Genomic DNA, 18,995 nt, shown 5'->3' with positions numbered 1-18,995 from the left:
TCTTTAAGAAATAGTGATAAATGGAGAATAGTATTTTTTTGAGGTGTTCTGTTCTTTTTCTCTTTGTTTTTTTCAGGACAGGGTTTCTCTGTAGCTCTGGCCATCCTGGAACTAGATCCGTAGACCAGGCTGGCCTGCCTCTTCTTCCAAAGGCTAAGATTAAAGGAAAGGAGTGTTTGACCCACTACCCTGCTTCTCTCTCTCTCTTTCTTTCTCTCTCTCCCTCCTCCTCCTCTCCCTCTCCCCCTCCTCCTCTCCATGTCCCTCTCCCCACCTCCTATTCACTCACTTACCTTTTTTTTAAAAAGGTTTTTTGGTTGGTTGGTTGGTTTTGTTTTGTTTTGTTTTGTTTTGTTTTGTTTTCCAAGACAAGGTTTCTCTGTGTAACAGCCCAGACTGTCCTGGAACTCACTTTGAAGACCAGGCTGGCCTTGAACTCAGATTAATCTGGGATTAAAGGTGGACACCATCATGCCTGGAAGGTTTTTTTGTTTTTTGTTTTTTAAATGTGCTTGGTATGTATGGGTATGCCTGCATGCATTTAATTGTATCATTTGCGTGCATGGTGCCTGTGGAGGCCAGAAGATAATACTGATTCCCTGGAACTAGAGTTACAAGTGGTTGTGAGCCTCCATGTGTTTGCTGGGAACAGAACTGGATCCTTTAAGAGCAGCAAGTGCTCTAAACTACTGAGCCATCTCTGTAGCCCATTTTTCTTTTGTTTTAGCACTGGGCCTTGCTGTGTTGCCCAGGCTAGTTTTTGAACTCCTGAACTCAGGTGATACTGTTTCAGTCCTCTGGTTGCCAGGACTGCTGAAACTGTCAGCCTCTTGATTTTTAGTTGGCCATAATAGTGTATGTTATAAATTTGAATTTAGTTGATGACTCTAGAGAAAATATGTTTTTAAATGTTCTCCAGATTTTAGTAAATTCTGAAAATTTTTTTTTCGTTAATTTTAATATGTGTTTGTGTGTGTGTGAGTACCTGTGTGTATGGGTGTATGTGTTTATGTAAAATGTGTGCATTCATGTGGCAACCCTCCATCTTACCTTTTGAAACAGCCACCCAGTGGCCAGGCTAGATGATCTGCAAATTCTAGGGAGCCCTTCAATATTGGGGTTACAGGCATGCACTGTTGTTTCTAGTCCTCCCCACCCCCTTTCTCTTTCTTAAATGTGGATGCTGGGAATCTAGACTCAGGTCTTTATGCTTGGGTGGAAAGCAGTTTATTGACTGAGACAACTTTCCAGACCCTGCAAAGGATTTTAACTCTTTCAGTCATTACAAAACCTTAATGTCCCTTGAAAGAATGAAATTCTGTGATTTTTTTCTAATATCTTATAGCTTACTAAAGATGAGTTCTGTTGTTCTATCACAGGGAAACACGATGAATAGTTGCTAACACTAGGGTTCCTATTTAGGATTCTAATTTACCATGCTAGTTCTAAGACACCATTTTTCTCCCAGAAAAGTGTGATTTTTTTTTTCTTTATTAACAACAATAGATTCAGAGCCAAGGGTGGTGACACACTTGGGAGGCAGAGCAGATGGATTTCCAAGTTCCAGGCAGAGCGAGTTACAGAACAGCCAAGGCTGTACAGAGAAACAAAACAAAATCTACCAAGACCCTCCCAAAACATCACCACCAACAAAACCCAATAGCTTTGGCAGGGTGTGTGTGGTGGTGAAAGCCTTTAATCCTAGCACATGGGAGGCAGAGACAGGTAGATTTCTGAGTTTCAGGCAAGACAAGGCTTGCATAGTGAGACCTTGTTCCCCTCTCAAACAAAATCAATAGATTCTGTTATTGATAAGGACTTTGTTGTGGTTTTGTTAGTTTTACTCTGCAGTGGAAATAATATAAGCACTCATCAGCTATTAAAGAAACCACAAGTTGTTATCAGATACTTTAAATGAAACTCTTCTTTCCACTACTATTCTTTGGCCATAAATTCACTTCAACAGAATATTCTGGTACTGTCCATTCCTTGACATACCTTCCAGAGAGACCTAGATAAAGAGCAGTGAATGATGAGTTTAGCTCCCTAGCACTCATCTAAAGCTGAGTGTGGTCTCATGTACACAGTAATCCTAGCACTGTGGTAGGCAGAATAGGCACATCGGGGGGCCATGCTGACATGCTAATCTAGCTGAAACAGCAACTCCCAGGTTCAGTGAAAGCAATCCTGAATCAAAAAACAATGTGGAGGGCTGAAGCAGTGGCTCACTGGTTAAGAGCACTGACTGTTCTTCTAGTGGATCCAGGTTCAAATCCCAGCTTCCACATGGCAGCTCACAATTGTCTGTGACTCCAGTCCAAGGGGGTTCTTCTTGAAGGGCATTACACACATTTGATACACAAACATAAATTCAGGCAAAACTCCCATACACATAAAATAAATCTTAAAAAAATTAATAAGTTGGAGCTAGACCATGGTAGGGCACACAGAGGCAAGTGGATCTCTGAGAGTTCAAGGCCAGTTTTGTCTCTGGAGTGAGTTCCAGGACAGCCAGGGCTATATAGAGAAAACCAAGTTGAAGTGATCCAGGAAGCATATCCTTCCAAGCCTTCTAGAAATAGTCTTCCCATGTCCAAGCAGATGTATGTATAACCTTCTTCCCAACTTTAACATATATACTGTTTTATCTGTTGTGTTGACTTATCTTGGAGATCATCGCTTCACTCTGGTTTTGTGTTTTTTGGTTTTTCGAGACAGGGTTTTTTTTTGTGTAGCTTTGCGCCTTTCCTGGATCTCGCTCTGTAGACCAGGCTGGCCTTGAACTCACAAAGATCCACCTGCCTCTGCCTCTCGAGTGCTGGGGTTAAAGGCGTGCGCCACCACCGCCCGGTACCTGTTTGGTTTTTTTTTGAGACAGGATCTTACTGTTTAGCCCTCACTGACCTGAGACTTGGCTATGTAGACTAGGCTGATTTAGAACTTAGAGCCATGGTGCTGCCTCCCATATGCACTGTCACACTAGACTGAAAACTTTTTTTTTTTTTTGGTTTTTTCGAGACAGGGTTTCTCTGTGTAGCTTTGCGCCTTTCCTGGAACTCGCTTTGGAGACCAGGCTGGCCTCGAACTCACAGAGATCCGCCTGCCTCTGCCTCCCAAGTGCTGGGATTAAAGGCGTGCGCCACCACCACCTGGCTGACTGAAAACTTTTTAAGTGGTACTAGGAATAGAACTCTTAGCCTTGCATGTGCTAGGCAAAGGCTCTACCACTGAGCTATAGCCCAGCTTAGTTCTTTATTCTCATTTGTTGCATTTCTGAGTTCTATGTCTGAATCATTTAGTTGTACTTTATTGGTGAACATTTAAATTATATTCTGTTTTTCTCTTTGATGTTCAAAATGCTTATAATGTATTGTGTTACAGTTTTCATTTCTCACATACACTTCAAATGCTTTAGACTGACTTTAGTACATATTTTCAAAATGCTTTTTGGTTATTAGTGCTGGGGAGTTGAACCCAGGGTTCCATGCCTGTTAGACAGGTGTTCTACCACTGAGCTACATCTCCAGTTCTGGTCCATACTTTTAGAACTTGAGATAGAGTGTGAGGAATTGGTATTTTTTATTTTGACAAATATTGTAAAATTGTCTTCCATAAAAATACAGTTCACAAAATATAGGTCACCAGCAGATAAAAAAACTTCTCTATATGTTCATGAAGCTATTCAAACATTTTTTAAATCTTTCCTAATTGAATCTTTATATATGTTTTTACTGTCAACTCTTCATATTTTTTCATTTTTTTATGTTAGATTTTTACAAATTGATTTAAAGAAGCTCTTTATATATTGGGGAAACTTAACTTGTTTTAAAAGTTTATGTTTAGATCTTATTAGTTGCAGATTTTTACTACATGTAAATGTATTTTTACATAGTTAAATTTGTCATTTTACTCTGTTGTAGTTGCCTAGTTTTATTTCAAAATTAATAATACTTAAAACATAAATCTATGCAAATTTAAAAAGGGTTATTTGAATGTATAAACCAAGGTGTACATGATCTATGGTATCACTGAAATTAATTATATAATATAGTTTTCCTTTGTTTCATACTTTTGTATGAATTTAATATAGTTTACTTTAAAATAAATGTTTTTTCATGAAGTAATAATTTACCTTTCTGCATTTTATAGATGTCTTCCAGGATGTCAGATCTGTCAGCAGCTTGTCAGGTATGTTTAGTATGTGTTGCAGAAATTTTGAAAAATAACTGATATATGAGAAACACTCACTAGGTATAACACAGTGGGATAAAATTCACATGTTCTAGAGTAGTTTTAGGTAGCATACTATAACTCTTTCTGCTCCTGCCACAGGCAATCATTTATCACCCTTCAAAAAGATAGGTTAGTTTGCATTTTCTTGAATTTTGTGTGCCTGGAGTCGTGTAAATACATTCATTGTGGTGTTTGGCTTATGTCACTGGCAGCATGATTTTGACTTTCATACATATTGTGTCTATTCAAAGTTCATCTCATTCTATAGCTGAATATTATTTCTCTTATATTCCACAATTTATAAATGACTTACACTAAATTTTTCATTATCATATGCTATTGTACTTGTTTTATTCCTAGTCTGTGGTAAAACAAACAAACAAACAAAAAAACCCTAGAATCAAAAAGTCAGACATTTTATGTTCATTTTAATCCAGTTTTTCAGTAACTTAATTTTTAAATTTACTTTCTAATTAGCTTACAAATGAGCAGATTTCTTTACAGCATTTTCAGACATGCACAGTTTGGGTTATTTCCCCCCATATCCCTGTTCCCCATGCCCATGTTAGCCCTTCTTTTGCCAGTCTTCCCTCTGTTACTGTCGTATCACAGGGGTTCTGTTACCCTTCCTACCCCTTTCCAATCACTCTTAATTTTTTGAAAGGTCTCTTTATTTTAATTTATTTATATTTCAAGACAGAATTTCCCTGGCTGTCCTGGAACTCACTTTGTAGACCAGGCTGGCCTTGAACTCACAGATCTGGCTGCTTCTGCCTCCAGTAGTGCTGGGATTAAAGGTGTGTGCCACCATTGCCTGGTGAAAGGGTGCTGTATGCTCTTGCTTTTTCTCTTTAGGTGTTTCTGTGGTCGTTTGGTCAAGCAACATGCTTGCTTTACTGCAAGTCTTGCCATGAAATACTCAGATGTGAAATTGGGTGAACATTTTAATCAAGCAATAGAAGAATGGTCTGTGGAAAAGCACACGGAACAGAGCCCAACAGATGCTTACGGAGTCATCAATTTTCAAGGGGGTTCTCACTCCTACAGAGCTAAGGTATGTCACTTATTTGGTTTATTTTTTAATTATCTTGTAATACGTGTAGCACCAAAACAGAAAGTAAGGTTCAGTGCATATATTAAAGTTATTTATATAGGTTGACATAAATGCAGAATTATTGTATTTTTATAGATCAAATCATTTATCATTATAAAAAGTCTTATTTTAATTCTGTTGAAAGAATCTGTGTTTTCTGAAAGGAGAGCTAAACCTCCTTTCTTTCCTTTCCCTTTTAAACTCTTCTTAAGGTAAAAGACATCATTTTCTAGGCATTGTGACATGAACCTGTCACAGTGTTACTTGAGAAAGCAAAGTACAAGGATCACTTGAGCCCACTTTTGGCATCAGTCTAGGTAGTATAGGAAAAGCCTGTCTGCTAAACAAAATCAAATCCCCAAAAGTATCTTTTTAGTAGCTTGTATATTTTTTAAAATTAAATCTTTGTATTTGAGTTTAAGTTTAACCATCATAGTATTACCTATCTGCTTGACTCCCTATTTTTTCTTATCCCCTTGTCTTATTTTTGTTAAATAATTTTTTTTTTGTTATTGGCTTCCTTTATTCATACATTATCTGTTCTTTAGTGTGATCTTGTAATAAACACAGTTTTTATAACTTGCTCTCTGTTAAATATTAACCATCTCTCATTTTTACCACTCTACAATGTAAGAACTTTCAGAATATCTGTAACTGCATTATTTCTCTTATGACATATGCATTTGTTGGCAGGAATTTAAATTCTGTGTATTTAAAAGTTCTGTAATGTAATTGTTAATCATTTACATTGACATTTTATAAACTTTGCATTGTTCTTCCTGTCTTAGGAAAAGTAGTGCATATTCATCTCCAAGTTTTCCTGTTTAATCCCATAAGTTCTTACTGCTTTTTAGCTGACTGGTTCCTAAAACATATGTTCTTTGTCTTAATGTTTCCTACTCTTTGTGTACTCATAGTTAAACAGGGCAGTAAGTGCTACTGATGAATTAATTGAAAATTGAGTATAAATAGGTAAATGAATATCTGTATTAATTTGTGTGAGTTATAGTGCTAGTACTATATATCACAAAAATTTTTCAAAATTTAAAAGCCATTTGCTATTTTATATTTCTAGGAATGTAAATATTACCTAATTTATGTAAATTTTTTATTTTTTATTTTTTTGGGACAGGGTTTCCCTGTGTATGCCTGGCTAGCTTAGAACTCACTCTGTGTAAGGAGTCTTTCTCTGTCCTGCCAGCCAGCTCCTAAATAATGACAGGGAGACTTGTATTAATTATGAAAGCTCAGCCTTTAGCTTAGGCTTGTTTCAACTAGCTCTTTTGTAACTTAAATTAACCCATTTACATCAATATATATTCTATAATGTGGTGTTACCTGTCTTTCCTCTTGGACCTCCTGTTTCCTGTCTGTGTCTTCTGATGCCTCTCGTGCACCTATAGTCCTCTTTCTTTCCCGAGAAATCTGGCCTCTACCTCCTGCCTAGGTATTGGCCATTAGCTTTTTATTACATCAATTACAGCAATATATCTTCACACAGTGTACAAATATTCTACATTCCCCCCTTTTTTTCTAAATCAAAAGGAAAGGTTTTAACTCTAACATAGTAAAACTATATATATACAATAAGAACAGTTATCAGGTAAGAATTGCATTTACAATGTCCAGCCTATTTGTATTTGGCAAATTTGGAGAAAGTACTGTGTTACCTATCCTATCTTAGTGAGTCTAAAGTTTTATACCTAAACTGTCATAACTTATATTATCATCTAATAAGTATCTTTTTAAATAGCTTAAGTTTTTATGTTTCTCAACCTTATAAACTTTACATCTCTTATGTAAGTTTTTTTTTTCTGAATTTGATAACAAGGAAAACTGTAACTATACCTATCTGGTCTTCAATTCTATCAGAGTCCTGGGAAGGATATATTATTACCTGAGTAAACAGGAAGTGCAGAGAAAGCAACTTCCAAAACTATAGAAATGGCAGAAACAGCTGATTGCCTGGACAGTCACCCAAGGTTCCACTGCAACGTTGGGGCATCCTTCTTTGGCCTATAGACCTAGAATATCTGATAGACTTTTTTGTGAATAAGGAATTTTGAAGGACTATCCTACCTTGTCTTGGCAAACTTCGGCAGCTGCTTTCTTTTGTGTCCTGCTTGTCTAGTTTGGACAACATACTGTCAGCAGTCAAGACATGGGCAGTTTCTTTGCCTAGTGGCTAACTTTGCCACAAATGAAAACAAACTCTATATGGAGGTTCTTTGATGCCCATCATCCTTTTTTGAAGTAAATTGGTGCTGCCAGGAGTTGACATGTCTCACTGTCATGAAAAGTCTTAGATTATTAAAACATTTTAAGTGCTATATTATGTAGGTCTTTGAAGTGTTTGAAGACCATTTATCTATTTAAAATATATCTCTGTTTGTTCTTGAAAAGATACCTAACATGACAATAAGTTTGATTATTATAGATGACTAACTACTAACCTGTCTTTACATTTTTAAATGAGCTGCATAGGCACAATACTTTCAACAAGAGTAGAAAGGCTGGGTGATGCCTTTGGAGGCAGAGGCAGGCAGATTTCTGTGAATTCAAGGCCAGCCTGGTCTACAGAGTGAGTTCTAGGACAGCCAAGGCTACACAGAGAAGCCCTGTCTCGAAAAATCAAAAAACAAACAAGAGTAGAAACATATATACATTTAACAAAAATAACCTTAAATTTGTATCAATATACAAAAATCTATACCAATGTAAAATATTTGAGACTAGTAGTTGTTCAAAAGGAGACTCAATAATCCACCCTTTTATCTCATCATTTTTGTGTTCTATACCCCCTTTTTCTCTTCAGAATGAGATCCCTGAATCTAACCTCCCTGTTTTCCTCCCTTACCATGACAAATAACAATTTGCAACCAACCCCCCTAAACAGTGACAAACATCCATAACCCACCGAATGACCAAAAACCACCTACTCCACCTCTTGTGAATGTGGGCGTCACGTTCTCTAAACTGCTTTCTGTTTGAGTGTGATGGCTTCTTTTGGGGACCCTGAGAAAATTGGGATAATGGTCAAGTTGTGGGAGAGCTAGCAGGACCATCTCAGCTAGCAGTTTTGAAGTTGTTCTGGATGTAGAATTTTGAGGAAATTGCAACAGTGGCATTCTGAGAGGCTGGATCTTCCAGGCTATTTCTCTTTACTGGTGTCTGGTCCTTTTTTTTCTGAAAACACATAAACTTTTCAAGGTAACATATATTTCTTCATTAACATAAGTATAGAATATGCAGTGTGCACGAGTCAGTTAAAGATGATTTTTTGTTTTATGTTTAAGCAGGTAAAAGGCATCTGTCAACTTAAGTCCATTTGGATTGTATAAGCAAACCTCTATTCATGCCGTATGAAAGGATGGCATGTAATAAGTCATGAGGACTCTGTAGCGAAGAAGATTTATCGTGTGTCATCCAGTCTCAGCTGTTCCCATATCAAGGGATCAACATATGATGTCATCTGTCCTGTAGTCTTCTCTCTCCTCTCTCTCTCCTCTCTCCTCTCTCTCTTTTTCCATGTCTGTAGCCAGGATTTTCAGGAGTTCTCCCCAGATCAAATCTGATCTTCATTAATTTTGAAGAGAACCATAACTTTTTGTTTCCCATGGAAACAAAGGCATAACCTCTCCCCCAATGCAACATATTTTTTGACTTCCATTTTAAAGTTAACACATTCTTAAAATATGTAGATTGGTTTACTTTAGCAGTTCCTTTCATAATCCAGTGTCTCTCAGCAGCTACTGTTCTCTCATCAGCATTCAAAAAATTTAAAGTCTTCAAAGCACCATACAGGATCCAGATGCCCTGTGCATTTCCATCCATATATATATATCTTTAATATACATTATTATATGATATATTATTACTTTAATATATATTACTTTACTCTTTCTTTAAAGACTTCATTATTATTTTTAACTTTTTTTTTTCTATGACTGTCTATATCATTTTTTACTGTACCTGTTTTAGAGGTTTTCTTGGTCTGGACTGCTTTGCTGTACATCTGCAGCCTTCTCTGACTGTGCGTGTGAAGCCTTAAACCTGCTTACTGCGTGGCTCTGAGCTGGCCACTGGCTCTGTTCTGCTCAGGTCTGTGAGAGCCAAGCCTTATGTCTACAGCACCAGCTGGGAGCAGCATCTCCAGCTCTGGGAATTTGCTGAGCCTATGCTGTTTCTGCTTAGTGTGATGGCTGCTCAAGTGCTCACTGTACAGCAGCCACCGTCTCTTAAGTCGAAAGCACTAGGTTACTAGGAAGTCGTGTGCTGCTTTTTTTTTTTAAAGTTTTCTCAGGCCTTATGTGGAAATATGTGCCTGGAAGTTGGGCCCCATATGCAATAAGTCTTTGTCTGTCCTACTAGCCAGCTCCCAAATAATTATACAGATCCTTATATTAATTATGAAAGCTTAGCTTTTAGCTTAGGCTTGTCTTAACTAGCTCTTAGAACTTAAATTAACCCATTTATATTAATCTATTTTCTGTCACACGGTGTTACTTCTCTTCCATCTGGTACCTCCTGTTTCCTCCCCATGTCTCCTCCTGCATGCCTATAATCCTCCTCTTCTTCCTTTCTTTCCCCAGAAATCCAGCTTATACATCCTGCCTAGCTATTGGCCATTCAGCTTTTTAATTACACCAATCATAGCAGTACACCTTCACAGTGTACAAATATCTCACAACAACTCTGTAGACTGGGCTGGCCTCGAACTCCCAGCTATCTACCTGCATCTGTCTCTCAATTGTTACGATTAAAGGCATGTGCCACCAACCCTAGGCAAGTAAATTTTTTGAATAACAGATAATGTTGCATTATTAAATCTGTGAACATTGTTATTTTGGCCCTTTGTTCGTTTTAGTATGTGAGACTGTCATATGATACCAAACCTGAAATCATTCTGCAACTTCTGCTTAAAGAATGGCAAATGGAGTTACCCAAACTTGTTATTTCTGTACATGGAGGCATGCAGAAATTTGAGCTTCATCCAAGAATCAAGCAGTTGCTTGGAAAGGGTCTTATTAAAGCTGCAGTTACAACTGGAGCTTGGATTTTAACTGGAGGAGTAAACACAGGTAATATGAACACTATCAGTTTTATTAAATATATTTGTCAGTCTTTCATATCAGTTAGGCATTTGAAATAATAAATTATAAATATATTTGATTCTTCTATTAATCTATAATCCTTGGTAATATCACTGGTAAAAATAACTTGATCTGCTTGGTTGTCATTCAGGCCATTAAAATACACACTTTAGAGCAAAAGTTGGCAAAGTTAACCTGTATGCCAAATCCAGTTTAGTTAATCTTTGTTCGTATGGATAAAATTTTATTTGAACATAACCACATTCATTTGTTTATCTGTTTGTGCTACAATAGCAAAGGTGAATAATTGTAACAATGACTAGTAAGTAAATACTCAGCACAGTCAAAATGCTTACTGCTTGTCCTTTACAAAAATATTTGCTGACTACTGTAAAGCAAAGTGTTACCATTTTCTGACTACTGATAAACTGGTAGAAGAATGATAGTCTGCTCTTTTGGTAGTGGTAAAGGCGTGTCCTTTGCCAGCAAGAGAGATGGCTCAGTAGGTAAGAGTACTGGCTGCTCTTGCAGAGGATGAATTTTGTTTCCAGCACTCACATGGCATCTCACAGTTTTCCAGTTCCAGGGAATCTGACACCTTCTTTTGGCCTTGTCAGGCACAAGGGACATATGTGGTTCACATACATACATGCAGGCAGACTTGTATGCACATAAAAATAAAATTGTGGAAAAAAATGGCCTTCAAAAATTAATTTTTTATCTATTATTCCCCCTTCATTCAAGATCGTTTGTATAATGTTTAAACTTTGAATTGAATGAGGATGGGTTAATTTTAATGATTAAAGTGAAACATAATTATTTATTTAAATCACCGTAAGTATCTCATTGATTCATTATTGATAATTATTTATTGAACCTCATTGTTACACATTCTTTGAGCTGTAGGATATATATATTGTTCTTTAAAACAGACACTTTCAGTATTATAGTGGGGGATATGTATGCAGTAGGAGGATAATTTATATATGTATATATAGTATATTAGATGATCAGTGCTATGCAGAAACATGGGATAAAGAACCACCATCTCACAGAATGATAGACTACTATAGCTGTCTCCTTACATTAAGGAGAAAAACCACCTTTAAAGAGAGGTACTGTTTATTTTGACTCATGATTTTAGAAATGTCAGTCTGCCATGGTGGGAAGAGCATGGCAGGGTAGAGAAGTTCATGCCATATTGGCCAGGAAGCAGGGAGGTTGAAATATAAGGAGCAAGGACATGTCCCTAGAGATCTGCTTCCTTCAGCTTGGCCCTATCTCCTACCCTTCATGACCTTTAAATAATGGCATTGTACTATGAATCCATTTATCACATCAGAGCCTCCCTGATCAAATGTGTCTGGAAACATCAGACACCCAGACCTGAGCTTTACCAGTCTCTTCACTTCTCAATTCAGTCAAGTTGACAAGAGTAAGCAGATTTTTACTGATAAGATGACATTTCAAGAAAGATGAAAGGAAACAAAGGAACAGAAAAACTTAGGGCAGAGCACGGAGAGATGAGAAAATCACTAGTGTATTGTAACATAAGGGAAGTAAGCAAGGAGTGTTGGTCAGAAGTTCTTGGGAGATGGTAAAGCATGGTGATATGGAAGCGCAGTGGATCACGGGTAATAGACTGATAACTTTTTAAGGTCTTAAAAGCCATTACAAACATTGTGCCTTTACCTCTTGAATAAAAAGTGAAGGTTTCTTAAGGTGCTAATTGGTAAGAACAAAGATTACTTAAGTGTGTTTTGAAAATAGACTAAGCAAGGAAGGCAGTGGGAAAAGATCAGTGAAGATGTTATTTTCTATGTTTTATATGAAAGATGGGATCTAATATGTTACAAGAAGCAAACTAAAAGGTACATCAGTTGGTTAGGACTAGGACTACCTACCAGTGTGATAGGATTCAGTTTACATGTGTTTTGAACAGTTGCAATGGATTTGATATTGTGGGATTTTGTTTTGTTAATCTATTTGGTTATTTTACATTTTTTGTAAGCTTGGCTTAGGATCTTACAGCCTTAGAATCTTCTGTTTAAAGAAACATCATAAATTGTAATGTTAGAAGGTAAATACAGGGTTTTTCTAATGGTGAATAAATTTTGTATGAACAGGTGTGGCAAAACATGTTGGTGATGCCCTCAAAGAACATGCTTCCAGATCATCTCGAAAGATTTGCACTATTGGAATAGCTCCATGGGGAGTGATAGAAAACAGAAATGATCTTGTTGGGAGAGATGTAAGAATGCTTTTTGTATGTCTTAAATTTGAGCCTAAACAGAAATAATGTTGGCCGACTTGACAGGCTATACTGTACTTTCACATTAAGTTTAAAACAAAAGTTCCAGTGGCCTTTTTCTGATCCTTTGGAAAATGCATTTATCAATATAAATGCTTGTAATAGTGTTGGTACTTTTTGTTTTCTGTCTTTCATGTATGTAGAATGTTATTTTAACATGCTTTCCATATCATATTAGTATTTGTAATTGATTTTTTTGTTTGTTTTTTGAATGTCCTGGCTGTGCTAGAACTTGCTCTGTAGACCAGGCTGGCCTCGAACTTAGAGATCAGCCCTCTGTTTGCCTATTAAAATAAAACTAGCTGGGTATGGTGGCACAGGCCTTTAATGCCATCGTGAAGCAGTGGAGGCAGAGGCAGGCCAATCTCTGAGTTCAAAGCTAGCTTGATCTATGTGGTAAGTTCCAGGCAAGCTGGGACTATATAGTGAAATCCTGTCTCAAAAAACCAAACCAAAACAACAACTGAATTATGGAGATTATTTTCGAGTGTTATTAAGTTTCTAATGTCAGCTTGAAATGGTTGTATCTATGCTTTGGAAAATAACACTATCATGTTTTGCTGTTTTCTTACTGTCTTCTGTATTGTACTTTACTCACTAAATAACCTTATAGTTTATTAGCACTGTATATATACTTCCTTACTGCTCCATTTGCATGTGATGATAAAAAGCATAATTTTGCAGAAGGGAGCAATATGTAATTATGTGGTTCAATCTGTTATTCATCTTCAAATACTTAAAAGCTTATGCTTTTTCTTCATATCTAAATGAAAATAGAATGATACCTTTTGTGGGTCACTTCAGAATTTAACTTACACTGAATTACATTCAGCTGCCTTCCATTGACTCTAATTTTGCTCTTGTTTAGGTGGTTGCTCCTTATCAAACCCTATTGAATCCCCTGAGCAAATTGAACGTTCTGAATAATCTCCACTCTCATTTCATATTGGTGGATGATGGCACTGTTGGGAAGTATGGGGCAGAAGTCAGACTGAGACGAGACCTTGAAAAAACCATCAATCAGCAAAGAATTCATGCTAGTAAGAAGGTCATAGATTTGTTACTGTTTAGTTATTCAAAGCTGTATTAATAGCCAGCAGCATACTTGAAAAGTAGCATGCTCTTTGAAGTAAGTACACCTTTCTTTACATAGCAAGAGAACCTACAAAGCATCTAAAAATGGCTGATCTTAAACAAAATGGTACGACCTAAGAAAAGACATCTCAGGCCAAGTTGCATACTTAGGTTTCAAAGCCAAATCCAAAAAGAAAAACTTTTGTTTGTTTGTTTTTAAACTTTGTTGCTATTGTAAACCCCTATAGCTCAAAGTAGTTAATAACTAACAGCCTTTATGGGTGGTAATTATTATTATTTTGTTTGTTTGTTTTTCGAGACAGGGTTTCTCTGTGTAGCTTTGGCACCTTTCCTGGAACTCACTCTGTAGAACAGGCTGGTCCTCAAACTCACAGAAATCCACCTGCCTCTGCCTCCCGAGTGCTGAGATTAAAGGCATGCGCCACCAACGCCCGGCATTTGTGGTGATTCTAATACATATCTTCAACATTCAAGATAGTGATGTAGCTGTGGTGTATGCCTTTAACCCCAGCACTCTGGAGGCAGAGGCAGGCTGATCTTTGTGAATTTGAGGCCAGCCAGGGCTACACAGAGAAACCCTGTCATGAAGAAAAAAGAAAAAAAAAAAGTGGTGGTGGGGGGAAGTAGGGAGGCAGTAGTGATGTAAAAGGAGCAATACCAGTAAGAATGAGCTTTGCCTAAAGTTTATCAAGTGAGTCTGTATTGCTGTTGGCAAATGAGTCTTCAAAGCTGATGTTCTTGGAACAGATTTTCCTTTCCAACTGTGACTGAACTTTCTTCTTCAACCTCTATATTTTATTACAAGTAGAAGGAATTCTATAACCCTAGTACACCAAGAAGATGAACTCTGATGCTGTGATATAGAAATACAAAAATTACAGAAGAGCATACATAGTAGAGTCACAACGTTTGTGTAAACCAGTAATTTAAAAAATATTCTTGGGCTGGATCAATGGCTCAGTGGTTGAGAGCACTTGTTACTGTTGCAGAGGACCTGAGTTCAGTTCCCAGCACCCACATGGTGGCCTACAGCTGTCCATAACAACAGCTCCAGGGGACACAGTGCCCAATTCTGACCTCAAGGGACGATAGGCACACATGTGGTGCCCAGACCGACGTTCAGACAAAACACTTACACACATAAAGGACAGCTTAAATACAAATAATACAATTATTCTACTTTATTACTTCCTCTCTCCCCGTGTGGGGTGAGTGACTGGAGGTCACAGGATAGCTCCTGGGAGCTGATTCTCAAGATCCGCTGTGGAACTTGGCAGTTAAACTCATTGATGCTTTGCTTTGCTCACTGAGCCGTCTTGCCCACTCTGAGAACTAGTGATGTTTTATAAACCTATACTTAGAAGTATTTTATAGGGGGCTGGAGAGATGGCTCAGATGTTAAGAGCACAGACTGCTCTTCCAGAGGTCCTGAGTTCCCAGCAACCACAAGGTGGCTCACAGCCATCTGTAATGAGATCTGGTGCCCTCTTCTGGCCTGCAGTCATACATGCTGTATACATAATAAATAAATAAATTTTTTTTTCTTTTTCTTTTTTTTTTTTTTTGGTTTTTCGAGACAGGGTTTCTCTGTGTAGCTTTGCGCCTTTCCTGGAACTCACTTGGTAGCCCAGGCTGGCCTCGAACTCACAGAGATCCGCCTGGCTCTGCCTCCCGAGTGCTGGGATTAAAGGTGTGCGCCACCACCGCCCGGCTAATAAATAAATAAATCTTAAAAAAAAAAAAAAAAGTAGTATTTTATGTTTTGTCACCACACTTTAGGTGGTTGTAAAAATGAAAAGTAGCATTCTTCACTAATTTCTTTCTTTTATCTTGTAGAGGTCTTAGATCCTTTTTTTTTTAATTTAATTTATTTAACATTTATAGGTGTCTCATTTTCCTATATCATATGTCTGTGCACTGTGTGCATGCCTGGTGCCCACAGAAGCCAGAAGAGAGTGTCAAATCCCCTGGGACTGGTGTTAAAGCAGGTTATGAGTTAAAGATGAGTTTAAGCACGTGGGTGCTGGGGATTCAGCCCGGGTCCTCTTCAAGAACAGTCAGTGCTCTTAGCTGCTGAGCCATCTCTCCAGCCCCGGTCTTAGATTCTTATTAAAATTGAATAAAAGTAGATATATATTAGAAATTCAACCAATACAGTATTAAAATGTAAGACAAGCCCCACATGGTGCTCTTGCTTGTAATCACAGCTCTCAGGAGGCTGAGACAGGAGGATCTTATATTCTAGACATGCCTGGGTTACATGACAAGACTTTCAAAACTAAGAAAAAAAAAACAAAGAAACTAGGCATACTAAGCCACAAATTAATCCTAATACATACCTTGCCAAGAGCTCAATTAATAAATACACAAAAGTTTATTTTCAGTAAATATGCACATTCTAGTTGGCACTGTCATTTTTTGAATTTCTGATTTTATCACCCAGAACAGATTTCAGTGATAAGTGTTTAGTGCTCCGTTGTATGAGACTGACTGTTACTAACATCCAGTGCATCAAGGAAAGCCAACTGTCTCATGAGAAATAAGATTAAATTACTGAGTTTTGTCAGATTTACTAATTAAACTTTTTTTCCTTTTCAGGAATTGGGCAAGGTGTTCCTGTGGTGGCTTTGATATTTGAAGGCGGGCCAAATGTCATCCTTACAGTGCTGGAGTACCTTCAGGAAAGCCCCCCTGTTCCAGTTGTTGTGTGTGAAGGGACAGGCAGAGCTGCAGATTTACTAGCATATATCCATAAGCAGACAGAAGAAGGAGGGTGAGTGTAGAGTATGGCAGACTTTACAATATATTAGAGTCTTGTAGTTTATGCACTACTGGACTCCTTTGTCTAATGAACATGAAAATTTCAGATTGAATAAAATACTTTGTTCAGACCTAAGGCAGTAGCTTGTGTCATACACTATTGGAATGAACTAAAGTGTGGTCATCTTTAGAAAACAATGATTGCTTTGGAGACATACCTTTGACCTGATAGTTTAATTTCATGTAATGGTTTCTACAGGTGAACACTTGTATAGAATTTCTTGTTGTAGGGTGATTTGTACAAGAAAAGGACATAGTGTAACATCTACCAGAAGAAGCCTAAATAAATACATTTTGGCATATCTGTACAGTGGAATGGTTATAGCTGAGTAAAGATGGAACCTGTGTGTTAAATTTCTGAACATTAGCAGTTAACTAAATGGGCAGAAGATGTATGAGTCTGTTTCCAGAGGAGGAGATACCTGTGCTCGCCTATGGCAGCACATACACCCAAACTGGCATGTGCAGAGAGTAGTGTGCCCTTTATGCCGGGATGACATGGGAACTTGTGAACTTTCACTTTTAAGAAGAAAATTACTCAAATTACTGAAAAAAGATTTTAGAACATGTACATGGAGTTTTTCTGTGTCCTGGCAGCTGCTCCCAAATAACCACAGTAAGATTTATTATTGATTATAAATGCTCAAGCTAATAGCTCAGGCTTGTTACTAGCTAACTCTTACAACTTAAATTAACCCATTTATATTAATCTACTTTTTGCCACATGGTTTTACTTCTCTTTCATCTTGCATCTCCTGTTTCATTTCCATGTCTTGCTGGCGACTCTGCTGATACCACCCTTCTTTTTCCCGTGTCCTTAGTCTGGTTCTCCCACCTAACCTTATCCTGTCCAGCTATTGGCCTGTCAGCTTCTTTATTAAACCAATCACAGCGACATATATTCACACAGCGTAAAGGAATATTCCACAGAATATCACATTTGTTGACTTTTGTGATTCCTGAAAAGAACTGAAGTGAAACTAGGCCAACAGAGACTTTGATCATGAACTTCTGCATTTTGATACTTTGAGCTGTGTAAATGTGTCCATGTTGAAGACACCTTGGTAAATTGTTTTATAAGTCATAATATAGAGTTGTCCTTATGATACCTTGTAAAATCTGAGTACTAATACTACACCACATACTTTGTTTAAAACATTCACAAAATAATTCGAAGTGAAAATACTCCATTCCTTTTCTTATGCTATAGATTAATAATAATGGGTGTCTCAGGAAGTTACTAATTAGTATTACTACAGAACCTTCAGAAACCTTGCTTGAGTCTACCTGTACTTCGTTTTGATCCTACAGAGAGGGTGAAAGTGAAATAAGTTGTTTTTCTTCTTCTACCAGGAATCTTCCCGATGCAGCAGAGCCTGATATTATATCAACTATCAAAAAAACTTTTAACTTTGGCCAGAGTGAAGCAGTTCATTTATTTCAAACGTTGATGGAGTGCATGAAAAAAAAAGAGCTTGTGAGTAGATTTCAGCAAAATAAATATTTTATTTCTTTTAAAGCACATTCTAATTCATACAATATTTTACTTTTTAGTTTGTGTTTTAAGTTTTTAAAGCTGTTTTGTCATTTACTTATCGATCTCCAGCTGAGTGATGGCATCTAAAGACTAATTTTCATATAGTGTTGAGACATTGTATTTATTCTTTTAAAGGAATTTTCATAACTGAGTCTCAACTGACTATGCTTAGTATTTAAGAAGACTGCAGAGGAATAAGCAGCATGGCTCAGTGGCTATAGGTGCTTGCCATCAAGCCTGATGACCTGAATTTGTAACTTACCTGGTGTAAAGAGAGAACCAACTGTTGCTAATTGCCCTTTGCCTTTATGTGGATGCTGTGTGCAAACCACACATACACCACCACCACCCCACCCCTGCACACACGCCCACAAAGGAGAAGAACTATACTTGCTAGTGGCTTCTCTAACAAAACGTTTGGGAAAGTATTTTAAGCCTTTTACTCTGTTGAAGACTACTAGATTAAAGGTCTGTGCTGCTTCGTTTCATACATGTAAACATAGGCTTATTTTCAGAGATAAAAGTTGAAGTTTTGTAAGTAGATAGGAACATGGAATTGGTGTCGTTTCTTGATCTTTGGCTTTGATCAAGTGTTGATGTGCATTGTCTGTCATTGCAGGCTTTGTTCTCCATGAAATGAAGGTAGCTGAACACTTTGTACTTTTGTAGTAATCACCTTTTACTTTTTGAAAAGTACTTAGGTAAAAGCTTCCTACATTGCAGGAATTTTCCTCAAAAGAAAAAAAGGAATACATTAATCACTTGAATAAATGCTCACTCTGTAGAAAGAGCAACATGATTTGTCCTGATAGT

At 37.3% G+C, this 18,995-nt stretch overlaps 1 protein-coding gene across 2 annotated transcripts in view; it reads left to right on the top strand.

Annotated features, from left to right (window-relative positions):
• The window catches only part of Trpm7 (transient receptor potential cation channel subfamily M member 7), a 101,264-nt gene that overhangs the window by 27,282 nt on the left and 54,987 nt on the right, over positions 1 to 18,995 (top strand). For both annotated transcript variants that reach the window (XM_059261326.1, XM_059261325.1), the window contains exons 3-9: positions 4,150 to 4,188; positions 5,089 to 5,287; positions 10,194 to 10,407; positions 12,546 to 12,670; positions 13,599 to 13,770; positions 16,424 to 16,598; positions 17,999 to 18,122. In XM_059261326.1, the coding sequence (XP_059117309.1) occupies positions 4,150 to 4,188; positions 5,089 to 5,287; positions 10,194 to 10,407; positions 12,546 to 12,670; positions 13,599 to 13,770; positions 16,424 to 16,598; positions 17,999 to 18,122 (1,048 nt within the window). The remainder of the gene's footprint in view (positions 1 to 4,149; positions 4,189 to 5,088; positions 5,288 to 10,193; positions 10,408 to 12,545; positions 12,671 to 13,598; positions 13,771 to 16,423; positions 16,599 to 17,998; positions 18,123 to 18,995) is intronic.

Source organism: Peromyscus eremicus, chromosome 4, assembly GCF_949786415.1.
Source record: "Peromyscus eremicus chromosome 4, PerEre_H2_v1, whole genome shotgun sequence".
NCBI classification, from domain to species: Eukaryota; Metazoa; Chordata; class Mammalia; order Rodentia; family Cricetidae; genus Peromyscus; species Peromyscus eremicus.
The sequence above is the reverse complement of the archived record's forward strand: the minus strand, read 5'-3'. Positions and strand labels throughout refer to the sequence as shown.